Source organism: Tachypleus tridentatus, chromosome 4 (assembly GCF_004210375.1).
Source record: "Tachypleus tridentatus isolate NWPU-2018 chromosome 4, ASM421037v1, whole genome shotgun sequence".
In the NCBI taxonomy this organism is placed as follows: Eukaryota; Metazoa; Arthropoda; class Merostomata; order Xiphosura; family Limulidae; genus Tachypleus; species Tachypleus tridentatus.
Window position 1 is genome coordinate 25,207,933 of NC_134828.1, and position 14,792 is coordinate 25,222,724.

General features: G+C 31.5%; 1 protein-coding gene across 1 annotated transcript in view; it reads left to right on the forward strand.

Annotated features, from left to right (window-relative positions):
* poe (E3 ubiquitin-protein ligase-like protein poe) overlaps window positions 1-14,792 on the forward strand; it is a 107,798-nt gene that overhangs the window by 1,463 nt on the left and 91,543 nt on the right. The window contains 5 exon segments of the mRNA XM_076497355.1: window positions 8,157-8,254; window positions 8,817-8,920; window positions 9,257-9,395; window positions 12,258-12,445; window positions 14,443-14,624. Coding sequence (XP_076353470.1) covers window positions 8,157-8,254; window positions 8,817-8,920; window positions 9,257-9,395; window positions 12,258-12,445; window positions 14,443-14,624 — 711 coding nt within the window.

Consider the following 14,792-nt stretch of genomic DNA (forward strand, 5'->3'; position numbering starts at 1 on the left):
AGTATGATTTTATAATGTTGTACAAAATGTGCATATTAATCTGATGTGGTTAAACTTGTTTGTAAAATATCACCTGAGACAGATAGCAAAATTCTCTACTCTACATTTCAAGAGATTTGTGAGCTGGCAAGAATACGTACATCACCATATGTTGGACTAAGGATGAGATCCTGTAGTCTGATTGTTATACGTTATAAAGCTTTTATTTTGTAAATGTTGCAAAGTACTGTTTTATCTTTTACATTTACTTTAGACTGAACTGTCTGTTTTTAGCAGTTTTAAGTTTACAAAATTTTAAAAGGGCAAGAAAAGTTTTAGTCCATCAGAGGTGCCCCTTCCAGCTCCTAACTATAGTCACTCCTTACTGCTCATGTATTTATCCAATCTATTCTCCAACTCAGTTAAATTTTCTGCCTCCACCACCTTTGAATGAAGCTCATTCCAAAAGTCAACCATCCTATTATAAAAGTAATACTGTCTAAACTGCAGACGATTCTTTCACTACTAAAATTTGAATTAATTCCACCTTGTCCTCTTGTTTTCAGCTGCTACGAAATACAAAAAAAGTTTAATGGATCTATATCATCAATACACTTAATAACCTTAAACACCTCAATAAAATCCCTTCTGATCCTTCACCTCTGTTGAGAAAACAAGTTTAAATAAATAGAGATTTTAGTTTCTCCTTGTAGAACAATCTCACCTTCATAGGTATGATACTAGTGGGTTTTCTTTAAATCTTCTCTAATACTTCAATGTCCCTCTTGAGGGAGAACTCCAAAACTGTACACAGTAATCACAACGAGACCTTACAAGTGATCTGTACAATGAAACAATAATATCCCTTGTCTTGCATTCAGTGTTTCTATAGATGTTATCTAAAATCTTATTAGCTGTATTGCTAGTTACAATACACTGTTTAAATGACTTAAGCTATTTTTCTATCACAACACTAAGATTGTTTTCTTCAACCACAGTATTTAATGTATTCCCATTTACATTTTGATGATAATCTGAATTGTGAAAACCTGCATGCATCACGTTACATTCTGAAGAGTTAACCATTATCTGCCATGTAATGGCACAATGCATCAAATGATTTAAATCTCCCTGTAAGTCTGCAGTATCTCTGATACAGTTAACAACCCCAAAAATCTTTGTCATCTGCAAACTTGAAAATTCTCTTGGTCATTCCAGAATGAACATCATTAATATAAATCACAAACAGCAGATGACCCAGCACAGATCCCTGAGGCACATTACTTGTAACATTGGTACAGTCAGATCAAACTTCATTTATTACTACTTCCTGCTTTCTACTCTCCAGGCAATTTTCTATACAATTTAATAATATTTTCCCCACACCCACAGGTTTAATTTTGTAACAAGTCTTTTGTGAGACACCTTATCTTGCACTTTCTGAAAATCAAGGTGAACCAAATCCATAGTATTTCCTTCACCAACTCTTGTAGTAACATCATCAGAAGGTTTGTTAAATAAGACTTGTCACTTAGTGAAACCATGCTGGCTAGTTTACACTATGTCAAACTGTTACTCTGTAATGTATCTTTAATCACACTCTCCAAACATTTCCAGTTACTGATGTAAGGCTAAGTGGTTTATAACTGATTGGACAATGTTTATTGCCTCCTTTAAATATTGGACTAACATTATTCACTATTCTTCCACTGGTCAGTGAACTATAAAATCTTTATGTTCCTTTAAAACTCTAGGATAAAAGCTGTCTGGTTCAGATATTTATCAGTTTTGAGGTTTTCCAACTTTTACAATTTCAGAACTTAAAATGATATCTTTTACATCAATATTTTCTCCACACATTAAGTGCTGTGTTTGAAGCAGAATTCTTGTATATTCCTTCATAAAAACTGAAAAGAGCATACAATTTAATGTTTCCCATCTTGTAATCTTCTGAAATCAGCTCCCTGCTATAATTTTGAAGAGGTCCAATTCCCATCCTAATTTTTTGCTTGCCCATCATATACTGAAAGAATTCTTCATTGTTTAATTCCTTCAGCTAACCCTCTCTCTATAGTCATCCATAACTTATTTCCAGTAAGTTTAAATTTATTATGTTTATTCCTAATATGATCTTGTAAACTTTTAATAAATACTATTGACTTATTCTACTCCATTGTCTCTTTTCGTAGGGAATGTATGTTTTGTATGCATATTATTTTTTCCCTAAATGTTTCTCACATCTGTTCAAGATCCCCTCCTAACTCTTTAGTCCAATGAAAATTAACCTTAGGCTTGATTATTTCTTTGATCTTGGGAATCTCTTTGAATGCTGTGGGGTGACTGTTACTTTTAAATACTTTCTTTAATATGTATTAACATGTAATAAATATTTGTTTGCCATATGAGATGTGTTATAATACATTAGTGTGATTCTTTGGTTAGATCTATAAACGACTGGTCCCTCTACCTTCTTCAGTGAACATAAGACTTACCACTAAATCCATCCCTTACTCTTCAAATATTCATGAATTCTTTTTCCTAATTTCCTTCAAAATTTCATTGTGTACCAAACTGAGAACATCTGAACCCTCCAGATTTTTAATTTGACCTCCTGCTCTTCCATGTGAATTTAGTCCAAAAAAAAAAAATCTGTTGCTTCAGTCTCATAATTTGTTAACATTTCTGAAGACATCAGTTAGGTCACCTTTGACAGTTATTTTTTAAAGAGAGAACTAGTTAAGAAAGTTGAACCTATTCTCATGTTCCATCCCCTTTACCTTTTGAATCTCCCTAGTAGCTCTCTTCAACAATGCAATGTTCTTTCAAAGATCAGTGAGCCCAAACTATACAAGTACACATGCACGCACACAACTTGAAATAACTCTGGACAACAAAAGACCATTTACCTTGTGGTTTGTCAAGACTCCTTGAACATTACAATGTGATAACTCCCATGACTTATATATTGGAGAAACAAGTAGAAAAATGGAAACCAGATTCAAGGAACACTAAAAGTCACCTTCACACGTTCTTGAACACTGCAAATCAAATAAACACAACATAACCATAAAAAAAACCCAAATACTAAATAAAGTAACAAACATAAACAAATGCAAAATTAAAGAAACTTACTTATACAACAACTCAAGCCCAAAATAAACCAGTACAAACAAACATCTTTATACCTATATTAATAAATATAATCAAACATCTAAGCATGCCCTCTATGTTCCTACACTCAGTTACACAACCTCCTTCAAACATGTGGTCAGCTGTCAGTCAGTTACCTCTTTCCTTCAAAATTTGAATCTGAAATGCTATTTTTACACATCTCAGTATGGGCAAACTAGGATTAATTTTGTAAAAAATCTTCAGTGTCATGTAATTTTTTGGCCCCAAATATTAATTCTGTTGGTTCACAATTGTGCAATTATTTAATGTTGTGTAGAACTTATTCATAGAAGATTGTATATGAAATGTCTAATATCAAAGGTAAGAACAAGTGTTTTCATGCATAACAGTTCTAATATTTTATGAAAGTATTACATTCCAAATAAACATGTTCTATAATATTCCCCCCCCCCCCCCCCCCCCAAGATATATTGTATTTTATTTGGTTCCACACTAGAGCTGAGTGTTAATGGTATTTGCTACTTGACCACATTAATTGACTGTATTGCAGTAATCAACAGGCATATTGTTCCTCAAACTGTGGTACTTGTAAACAAAATTTAAAAAAAGAAGTTGGTTGCAGGTGCTACTAGACTGTTGCTTTTCCTTTAATCTGTAATTCAAAATTAATTGGCAGATAACTTGTTAGTCTGTCCACAATACAGACAGGGCAGGCATGTTTGATAGCAAGGGGATTTGAATCTGAGGTTCTCAAGTCATGAGCCCACCCCTTCTCCTGAAATCACATCTCACTAAATTTGTGGTAAAAAAACAAAAATACTAATGAGGCTAAAATTAGAGCACAAATAGTACTTAACATCAATAGAAAAAAATCATAGAGCATATGATGATTACTTGAATAGTTGTCATAATCAAAATTAGTAATTAATAACCTTAATAGGTAGTTGATTATTTGTTGACAATCAGTTTAATCACATTTTTGATTAGTTTGTATGACACTAATTATGGTAATTGCTGCTCATGAATAATTCATTAAATTATTTGGCAATGTTTCAAACAGTGGTTACAATATAAATGCCACCATTTCATATAAAAATGCAACAGAAATTAATTATTCATATTCAGAGTGCCTTTGTTTTGAATGAAATACTACAGTTATGGTAGCCAGTGTAAACTAAGTTACCATTTGTTGCCAAAGTAACTAAAGATTGAATTTACTTTTAATATTTTTCAGACATTAATTTATATGTCATTGCCAAACTAACCATCGTTTTATTATAATGTTCATCTGTATAAACTCAGTCAGTGGTGACATCACACCATATCAGATTGCTTGAAGATAAACTTTCATTTCAGAACTAATAGCCATAGTTTTTAGATGCAGGCCATGTTTAGTGATGTCTTTTAATTCTAAAACCAAGTATACGTGGAAGTGTTGTTTAACAAAGTACACAATGGACTTTACATTAATTTTTATTATAACAATTTTTTAGAGGCAAGTATTGATGCATTAGTAGTCTTTCAGTTCACAATATAATAGTTATTTAATATTATAGTGAGAAGTTTTATGTATGTATTCTGGTATTTCATTGTATCAGTTCTTTGAATCAAATATACGTTAAACTTTTTAAAACATTTTGCCTGTTGCAGTTCAACGTAAACAGGACTTGTATTTTAAACAAAATCACAAAAAGAATTCTATTCCAACTATTTTGATAAAAATAAGTTTCTAACTCTGAACAAATTTTCTTTTAATTCTGTTTGTATTTACATTTTGGTTTCCAAATGAGAACAGTACTTCAGTTGAAACATTACAATAAACTTGTGTTTTAATTTGTTTCTTCATTCTAGTGGAAATATTTAGGCATAGGTAGCCAGTTTTTTTTGTAATCTTCATGCCCTGTTCCTTGATACTGTTCTTGTGATTGTTTCTGGTGTGTAACTATTCTGTTTGAGGGCAGAGAGCAGATTTGTTGTCTACCAGAGATGTGATGTAATCTTTGCATGTGTTGAGAACTTGGCACAGTTTACTTTTGAAAAGTGCACATACAGATTAAAATGACAAGGCAGAAATGAGTAACTTCTTATTTTAGAAAACTGTAAATAAATTTTTGTGATACATGTGTAACTATTCAGAATGAAGGTTTTGAAGTTGGCTCTCACATTCCATTGAGCTTAAGAATACAAAACGTTAAAAAAAATGTGTTATTGAAAGTGTAAAGAAACTAACTTTATATCACATAGTCTAGAATTAAATACAGTAGGTTAGATTTAATTATTTTTTTCTTTTAAGCAGCTTTTGTTCTAGCACAATAAAAAGAATAGGATAATACAGCATGCCAAAAGAGGTTTCATCAGTTGTAATTAAATCTTGAGAAATTCAATACTTAAGGTTAAAACTGCTCCTTTACAATGATTTGAAATAAAAATGTTTTTTTGTATTGAAGATATTGGTTGAGATATAAATCCATGGAACATGATACTGTGATATTTCTCAAACAACTGATTATGGGCAGTTTTACCTTAGCGTTTTAAACTTAATTTCCATAAATGTGTATGTACATTGTAAAGTTCACAAATTTGGAAAAACAACTTGGCAGTGATTTAGGTCCAATGGAAAAGCGTTGGGGAGGGATAAGGTTTGGTTTCTTTAATTATTGTCTATAGAATAAAATAATTTTAACTATTGTCAATAGGTCCAATGGAGTTTTAAACTTGCATACATTGTAGATAGTGTATGCATGTTTTTATGAAAACCATGTAAGTTTAAAATATTTGACATTTAACGGTCATTTTTTTAACTCTTTCAGGAGAAGATTGAATTTATGATGATAATTATAATAATAATACTAACAATAACAGATGTTTGCACTTACCTAAAGAGACAGCTCAATAACATGATGGCCATGGTAGGTTAAGGCATTTGATTTGTAATCTGAGGGTTGTGGATTCGAATCCCCATCGTACCAAACATGCTCACCCTTTCAGCTGTGGGGGCATTATAATGTTATAGTCAATCCCACTATTTGTTGGTAAAAGGTGTAGCCCACGAGTTGGCAGTGGGTGGTGATGACAAGCTCTCTTCCCTCTAGTCTTATAGGGCTAAATCAGAGATAGATAGTGCAGATAGCCGTCGTGTAGCTTTGGGCAAAATTCAAAAACAAATAATAACGATACAATTTCCAAAAGTTAGATTTAAGATAAAAGCAGATAAGAAGCTTTAAAAGAAAATAAATAAGAAAGGTTAGTGTAACAACCTTTGGATTGGATTTTGTTCCATGTTTAGTAATCATATTTAATGCTATCTTAATTTTTATTACTGAATGGATAATTTTATGTTGGAACTCTTTTGTTGCATGGTTAATACTTTTAGGCATTCTCAACCATGTGGGTGACAGTATTTGTTGTAATTGTTTTTATTATCCTTTTTCTCAGAGAGATTCTCTTATAGCAAAAAGTTAATAAAGTATCTGAAGTTTGATAACATTAGAAATTAGTGCAGTGTTTGGGTACACCATGAGCATAGAAATGTTAACTTGTGCAATTTCTCAGTACTTCCTGATATATATAGTTGTTCATGATTTAGTTATATAATACTTATCATTGAATTTATCATTAATATCAGTAATTTTATTTAATTTGGTTAGTATTTTTGAGTTGTTTTTTTTTTTAAACCATTACACTATGTAACTCAAATTTTGTTCCTGTATAGTATGTTATTTATTAATTGCTTTTGTGACCTGGATAATGAAATTTAGAAATTAACCTATTTTCTGTGTAAAACCGGGGAAATTCGCACATTTTTATTTACAGAAGGTCTGAATAAAACAACTTATGAATCAAGATTTACATTAAAGTTATACAAAAATGTTTAGAAGTAAGTAGTTTTTCCAGATTTGCAACTGTAATGTAAATCACTTCCACGTATCAGCCCCCAAATATAGTCTCCCGTCATGTTTTTGTTATGTGCTCTTTGGTAGCGGCATTCAAAGTCCAGTATATCTCAGTGGAAGCTCTGTTCTTGTTCCTCTGAGTATACCTCCATGTTCTCCTTGAACTTATCAAGATGAGTGTCAAGGATATGGACTTTCAGGGACATCCTACAGCCCATTTTGCTGTAGTTCTTCACCAGATCCTCAACCAGTTCCACATAAATTTTGGCCTTGTGATTGCCCAAGAAGCCCTGAACCACTGCGACAAAGCTGTCCCAAGCATTTCTCCTTGCTACTGAGCTTCGTGGGAAATTCTGTGCATTCCAGGATCTTCTTTACGTGTCATTCAGTGAAGACACTAGCTTTGACCTTTGCCTCAGATAGCTTAGGAAAGAAGTCTCAAAGGTACTTGAAGTCTCCTTATCAAGATTTGTGACAAATTGTTTCTTAAGACCCAATTTTATGTGTAATGGTGGGAACACCACCTTCTGGAGGTCCACTAGTGGCTCACACTTGACATTGTGCCTCCCCACAAAGAACTTGGTACATTGCTACCAGTGCTTCCTGTTGTAGTACTCTGCAGTATCCCTGCTGTCCCAAAGATAAAGGTAACAGGGATACTTGGTAAAGCATCCTTGGAGACCCATCAGGAATGCAACCATTTTGAAGTCTCCAATAACCTCTCAGCTATACTCATCATACTTCAAAGCTTCGAGCAAGGTCTTGATGCTGTTGTATTCTTTTTGAGGTGCACCAAATGAGCCAAGGGAAGAGATGGATAGCAAGTTCTACAAAATCCTAAAAAAAATTATTGTAAATTTCAGAAAATTCTCTATCCAGCTACTCAGCACGGAATCTACCTGGAATGTTCAGGAAAATGAGTAAATTTGAAAATTTCATTACCCAGGTCACAAAATCAAAGTTTGAAGAGAAAAATTGTTTTTTTTCCATTTACTTTAGGCATAAGCAATTTGGAAATTACATTTTCTGCCCAGGAACAATAAAGTAAAAATGTTGTTACATAGTGTTATCAAATAAAACAAGACTGTATTTACTTTGTCTTTGACATTTCTTTTAATACAAGTAGGGTTACTGTTTACATTTTATCTTCAGTAAAGAGAAATTACTGAATCATGAAGAAGAAACAGAAACCTTTTATGCACCATATGCTGCTCTCTGTGCCCACTACATCAGTGTTAATGCTGCAGAAAGTAAGTGTCATGTACATTACAACATGTTAAACTCAGTGTTATTGCTAGATTTTCCACACTTAAATCATTTCATTTCCTTAAATCTATTGAAGGTACATGTGAATTGTATATTTGTGAATGATTATTGTTATATTTCAGAATAGTTTGTATATATGTACAAAAAGAATCCTGCAGATAGAGGATACTCTACAATAAATTTAATTTATACAGTGTGTAATATTTACATGCCCAAAAGTTTAAAAAAAAAAACTGTCTTTCAGTTCAAAGTTTAACACTTTGTACATTTGTGTTTGTTTTAAAACCTTTTTGAAATTTAGTACAGTAAGAAACACTTGTATGACAGTCATTGGATTAGGTACAATTTAGTAGGTGTATGTAATAACATAATATGGATATTTCCACACTGGGATAAAACCTTGGGCCATGGTACCTTTTTTTAAATATGTATCCAGTTGTGAAAAGGCTGAATATAAAGAAAATTAATGGGAAGTAAAGTAGTAAAACACATGATTTTTACTTAGTTGTGTCAGTGTTAATAAATCTTAATTTTTTATATCTTTAGTTAAGAGAAGCCAGGTACCAGCCACAGGGCAAGCATGTAAGGTCCTCTTGCAGTATTTTCTCCAGAAGCTACAGACATATACAGAACAAAGTTGTCTGCTTCAAGTAAGCTAGCATGTGCAGATGATCTTGTTTGTTTGTATTGTTAATTGAATTATTTAGTTCTTCATCAGTTTGAATGTATCTTTCAGTAAATAATGAAATTCTTACAATATTGAAAGCACCCACTTGTTGGAAAATACATGTATATTAAAATTTAAAAGTGATGAGAAAATGTTTTAAGATCTGATAAAGGCATACATTTATATGCTGTTCCAAATATCTCATATGAACTTAAGTCATTAAGTCAGTCAGGAAAAGGTATACAAATTTTGAGCATACGTTAATTTGTTACAAGTAATAAGAGTTTTTTTTTTTTTTTTCATCACATTTCTCTACTAGAAGCAGGTCATGAACCTGATTCGATGTTTTTGCAAAAATGATAGCACACTTCAACGTGCAGATGTTATGACCTTGACTACAATGTTGAAATCTGCAAAAATACCTTCAGAATTTTTATTACAAAAAGCACCTGGTCATGGTAAGAATTTTGGTTTCTAAAGTTGTGATTCCAGTGTTGTATTTTGTTAATTTCTTAGTAATTTGTAAAACCTTTTTAATCATATAAAATGAAGTTTGTTTGAGAACTTTAAAGCATTAAACTGATAAACAAATTTTTAAGACTTGTATTAAAAAACTCATCTTATGGAAATAAATTTTATTTTTTTAAATTTATTTTAACCCTTTCACTACAGACTTAATATAAGAGTTTATTTACATGTGTTAAGTATTTGCACTATAGCTTTTGATACAGCATGTGTATCTCAAAAGTTGGTTGACTTTTAGTGAAATATTTTTACTGAAGATGTGCTTGTGAAGATGGTCCTTTTGTCACTAGTCTGAGTGCAAAGTGATTTCATGTCATGATTGAAAAACTATTCTTCATCCCAAAAATCTTAAATATTATTTGCATAATCTCTAAAACCTCCTATATACATTTCAAACATTTGTTTTCAGTAAGACTTTATACATTATTTTCTATATTCTAACCATGTGGGGTCTGCCACTTAACCAACCTTGTAACCATCATTAAAAACAAAATATATATATATATATATATAAATTATGCTTTTCATACTAGAATGACTACATATTATAACACAAAAATACAAACATTTTGTCTTAGTAGCTTAAGTCTAGTAATGCTATACATTTACATCTTATTATATTTACCTTCCAGTCATACCTAGCTAACATTATGTAACTAGCATTGATGTGGTGCACATGCACTCATGATACATATTCAGTAATATAAAACTGGCCTCTAGTCTTCCCTGTCTTGGTTGTGTTTTAGTGGACCAGTATTTTGTATATATAGATTATTATTATTTAGAAATAAATTATAAAACATTTTAAAACATTTTTCTTAACATCTCAAACAATAAATCAAGAAGTAAAGCAAACAACTATCTCTTCTTGCTACGGCTCTGTACTCAGTTGTTGCTGGATGTGGATTACCAAGCTTTTAAATTGTTGCACTTGGAAGATCACACACACACACAGTTGAATAACCAAAAAATCATAAATAACTATACTGATAGCATAGAATTCCACTATAATTTATTAAGTTTAGTAACTAAAATGTATTTATATTTAAAAAATATGAAACTTTGAGCAAACTACCTTCTTGAGATTTTTGTTTGAAAGAACATGGTAGCTTTTTCACAGATTAAAGTAGCTGAGAAAATCACTAGACACATTCTAAGCTGTTGATTGGTTATTCACATGTCGCATATCGAAATAAGTGTATATAAGGATTTGCTTCCAAAAATATAAATGGGTGTGTGTTTAATTCAGTACATCTCAGCAAAATGAAAAGGTATGGGGTTCTTATTTAATATTCTAGCATCTAGTTTTAAACAGTGCTGCATTCAACATACCCTGTGACTAACTAAGATCTATAGTTGGGTGTGTTCTTTCAGTATTTACTTTTACATTAAGAAATTAACTCATAAATAATCAAGTTTGAATTATAATCTACAATTTGATTCCAAAGTTATTGATATAAATTCATTAGATAGTAGTTCAATAAAATTTTGAATGCAAGTCAACAAACACGATGGCATGACCTTTGACCCGTGACCCATTGCTGAAGGGTTAATGAATTTCTTCAGTGTTGGTAATTAGTTTTTGAAACCTTGCACACATGCATTTTCTATTAAATGCAGATAGTAATTTGAGTGTGAAATAATATTAATGACACATATCTGCTCTGAACTTTTACTTAAAACAGATTACACTTTTAACAAAAAAAAAACCTACAGTATATAGAATTATGAATTTAAGCCTCCTTCTAAACAAAACAGATTTTATTATGTTCCGATATCTTTTTGTTGAAAGTTTTTAATAAGTGTTTCATGATGTTTTTTTGTCAGTGATGAATTTGTTGTATTGTGTGTATACATGATTTACAATGTTTTAAAAGAAAAAAATTGAAAGCAGAATGCTTAAGCAAAGTTTTCAAGTTAATCAAAATTAATAAACTAGTAAATACAGAAATTATTTTAAGAAAAATATGCAATGAAATTCATGAGGTAAGACAGAATTTGAAAGCATTGAAAAATTTTTTGTTTAATCTCTGCAAGCTTCTAACGTCTATCTTTATGTTCACAGTTCTGTGAAAGTAGTTGTCACCATACTCATATATTTCCAGGAGGAGGACATTTGTGTTTTACTTAACGACATTAGAAAACAAAGTAATGTAATGATTATATTTTAGGAAAACAAGTTATGATGACAAACGATGATTTAAAAGGGATGAAAATGAAGAAACGTGATTTGTGATCAAGATATATTGGTTTAAAATTTAAAGTGTTGTCATTTAAAAATCAAATGAAGAACTCTTTAGGAGTAGCATGTTTATTGTGTGGTTGTAACGTGGATTAGCCTAACTTGTATCAGAAATCTCTATTACCAGATACTGAAGTATGTGTTAAGGTTAAGTTAATACTATTTAAAAAAACAACTAGATAACGGAATATATGTATGTACTGGTAGAAACTGTCTAGTTGCTTGTAGTGTGTATCAAACTTACAACAATGGCAGTAACCATGACCAACATAAACAAATTGGCACTTTTGAGGAAAAACTTTCTCGTAATTAGTGTATTTACAAATCAGCTTTTTTTGTATGTATGCAGCATAAAAGGGTTGGCTTATAAATCTAGTTTTGATACACTTTTCTCCCTTAATAGTTAATGGAAGACAATATTATTATATACACGCACAGAATAACTTTTTACTTACTTGTACATTCAGATTGTTTTTATTTTACCTATTTACCACAATATTAGAAACAGAATATTAACATCCAGCCTTTGTTGGTTTTTTTTGGTTTTTTACAGAGTTCTACAAAGAAGATGGAAGAGAGAGTAAACCTCACAGATTGGATCAAAATTCAAGCATTTTGGAGCAACTGATGACCCCACTACTTGAAATACCAGGTGAAAGAAAAACTCTTGGGACTGGAATCTTAGAGCAGGATAGTGAGAGCACTGTTATTCAGCTTCCAGACCAAGGAGAAGAAACTAAGGTTTCCTTTTTCTCTAGTTCATATTTAGCAATAACAGTAGCTGAAGTTCTACTACATATTGTTTAAACAAACAAACAGAGTACACTAAGTACTCTGACTCTTTCAGTCTCTGTCTTCCAGAACTTTAAGTCCAAGGACTGCTCATTATTATTGTAGGATCATGTATACTGCCTCAAACTAAAAGCAAAAAACTAATTTTTTTAGAAGAGTTCACACTATTAAAAAGTGTAAAAACTCTTTTGGTGCTTAAGAATTATAAATCAACACTAAGTTGTGAACCCTTAACTTAAACTTAATACATTCAATATTATTAGTATTCTCAACTTGACTGAAGTACAGAAACTAATAAAGCATGTTTAGAAGCTAATTGTTCTGCACTTTGGTACTTAGGCTTTTAAAATTAGTCAGTTTATCATCTGTTTGTATTTCAAATCTTCCTTTATTGATAAACCATAATTCAAGAAGCCTTGCAACTTGAAAGATAGGTGACCATTTCTATTAACAAGTATATCTTGTTCTCATTTAGAACTATTGTTAACAGAATAAAGATATAAAAGTATTAAGTGCTAATTTGTGTCATTATAAAATGCATTTAATGATTCTTTGTGTTAAATGTACCTGTAACAAACTTATCTGAAGCTTTCATGTAATATATTTTAGGGAAATAAGTTATGATGATAAAAACTTTTATTTTTTAAACTACAGAAGGTTGAGTACAACATAGTAAAATAACTTTGAAAATACAAATCATGTGAGAGCTGCAGACAATATGAAGTTACAGAGGAATGAGGTGTTTTAAACTATCTTTTGACAATGTTTGTCATTTTGTTGGTCATGTGATCACCTTTGGGAAGTGTATGTAACATCCCTTTCCAACATAAAATATTCATATGCTTAGTTCATAAGATGTAAGCAGATAAGGTATTTAGAATTTTCAGAATAGGGAAGTGCATCTCTTTTTACTTAATGACTATGGAAAACAAAGGAATGTGGATCATCTTTGGTTGCCAGGGCTATCCAAAAAGAGACTTGCAACAAGTTCTAGTCCTGCCATAATAATCAAACTGCAATATCTTGTAACACAAAGATCAGTGGCAATATTGTAGAACATAATGGAGAAGGATCTCTGTCTGAAAAGGGGGTACAGGTTGCTTCTACAAAATGTGTTGAAACATTGCATACCATAAGCAACTGGAGAATGAAATGAGTTTTTGTGCTATTTCACATTAAGACATACCAGCGAAGCTGAAAACAACAGTGCATATGGATGTTTGTGAAATGTTGAAACAGGTGCTAGGAAACTATCATCCTTGTATGTTAGATGAATTATGTAAAATATATAAAGATGAGTGTGTGCCTTTAACGTAAAATCCTTTTTCCAGAGTCTCTTGCAATGGACAGTGCTTCAGGGCTATCATCAAGATCTTTGGTCATCAGAGTGAGCATTACAAGACATGACTAGAGCTGGAATATGTAATTTATCAATTTATCAGGATCGTTAACTGGAGACATTCTGTAAATCACTTATTCTTGTATGAGGCTTGTATAGTTGGAATACTTGAACAGTAATAATCTGAAACATTAATTTGGATTAAGCGATTTTTTTTTCCATTTGTCACTAATTAAGCTCATCAAACATGAATTAATAAAATTAATAATGAGAACTCATAAAAATGTTGTGATTACTTGCATAGTGTGAGTAATTGAAAATAGTAATGCTGAAACCTTCATTTCACTTTGGTTTTGTGACATTAGTAAATTTAGTTATAATTTCATTTAGTTGAATAGTTTATTTGATACTGACTGATGTGCACAATGCTCATAGTTCATGTTAAGTGCTTGTGTCAGACACATGGAATGTAATGGTTAGGCTTCAAAATAATTATAATGTACTCAACCTCTGTACATTGGAAACAGTGTGTAAGCGTGAAATTGAAGCTTGTTCGAAATGCAGAAGTCATTTTCTGTGTATAAATTGTTTATTTACTACATTTCAGGCTCTGCTTTTTGCTAAGAACACAGTTAGCCTACAACAATTAAATGGAGGAGATATATTATTAGAAACCTGTTTGGCCCTCCCATCTGTATATCATTACGTTTCTCAGTTGAATGACACACTAGCAGGAAAAGGACTTGGAGTCCCTTCATGCGTAGCTGGAGCGTTGCTTGTTAGTAGCTCGTAAGTCTCTCTCATATACTCTTCAGAATATCTGCTTTTTTAATCCCTGTTCAGTTTGTTTCTCACCTTGTTGTGAAGTTCATATGCTATTAAATGCTTGACACATACATGTACTAAAATATACATGTGTGTCCACATTGATATGGATCTAGTATTAATTTTAAATAG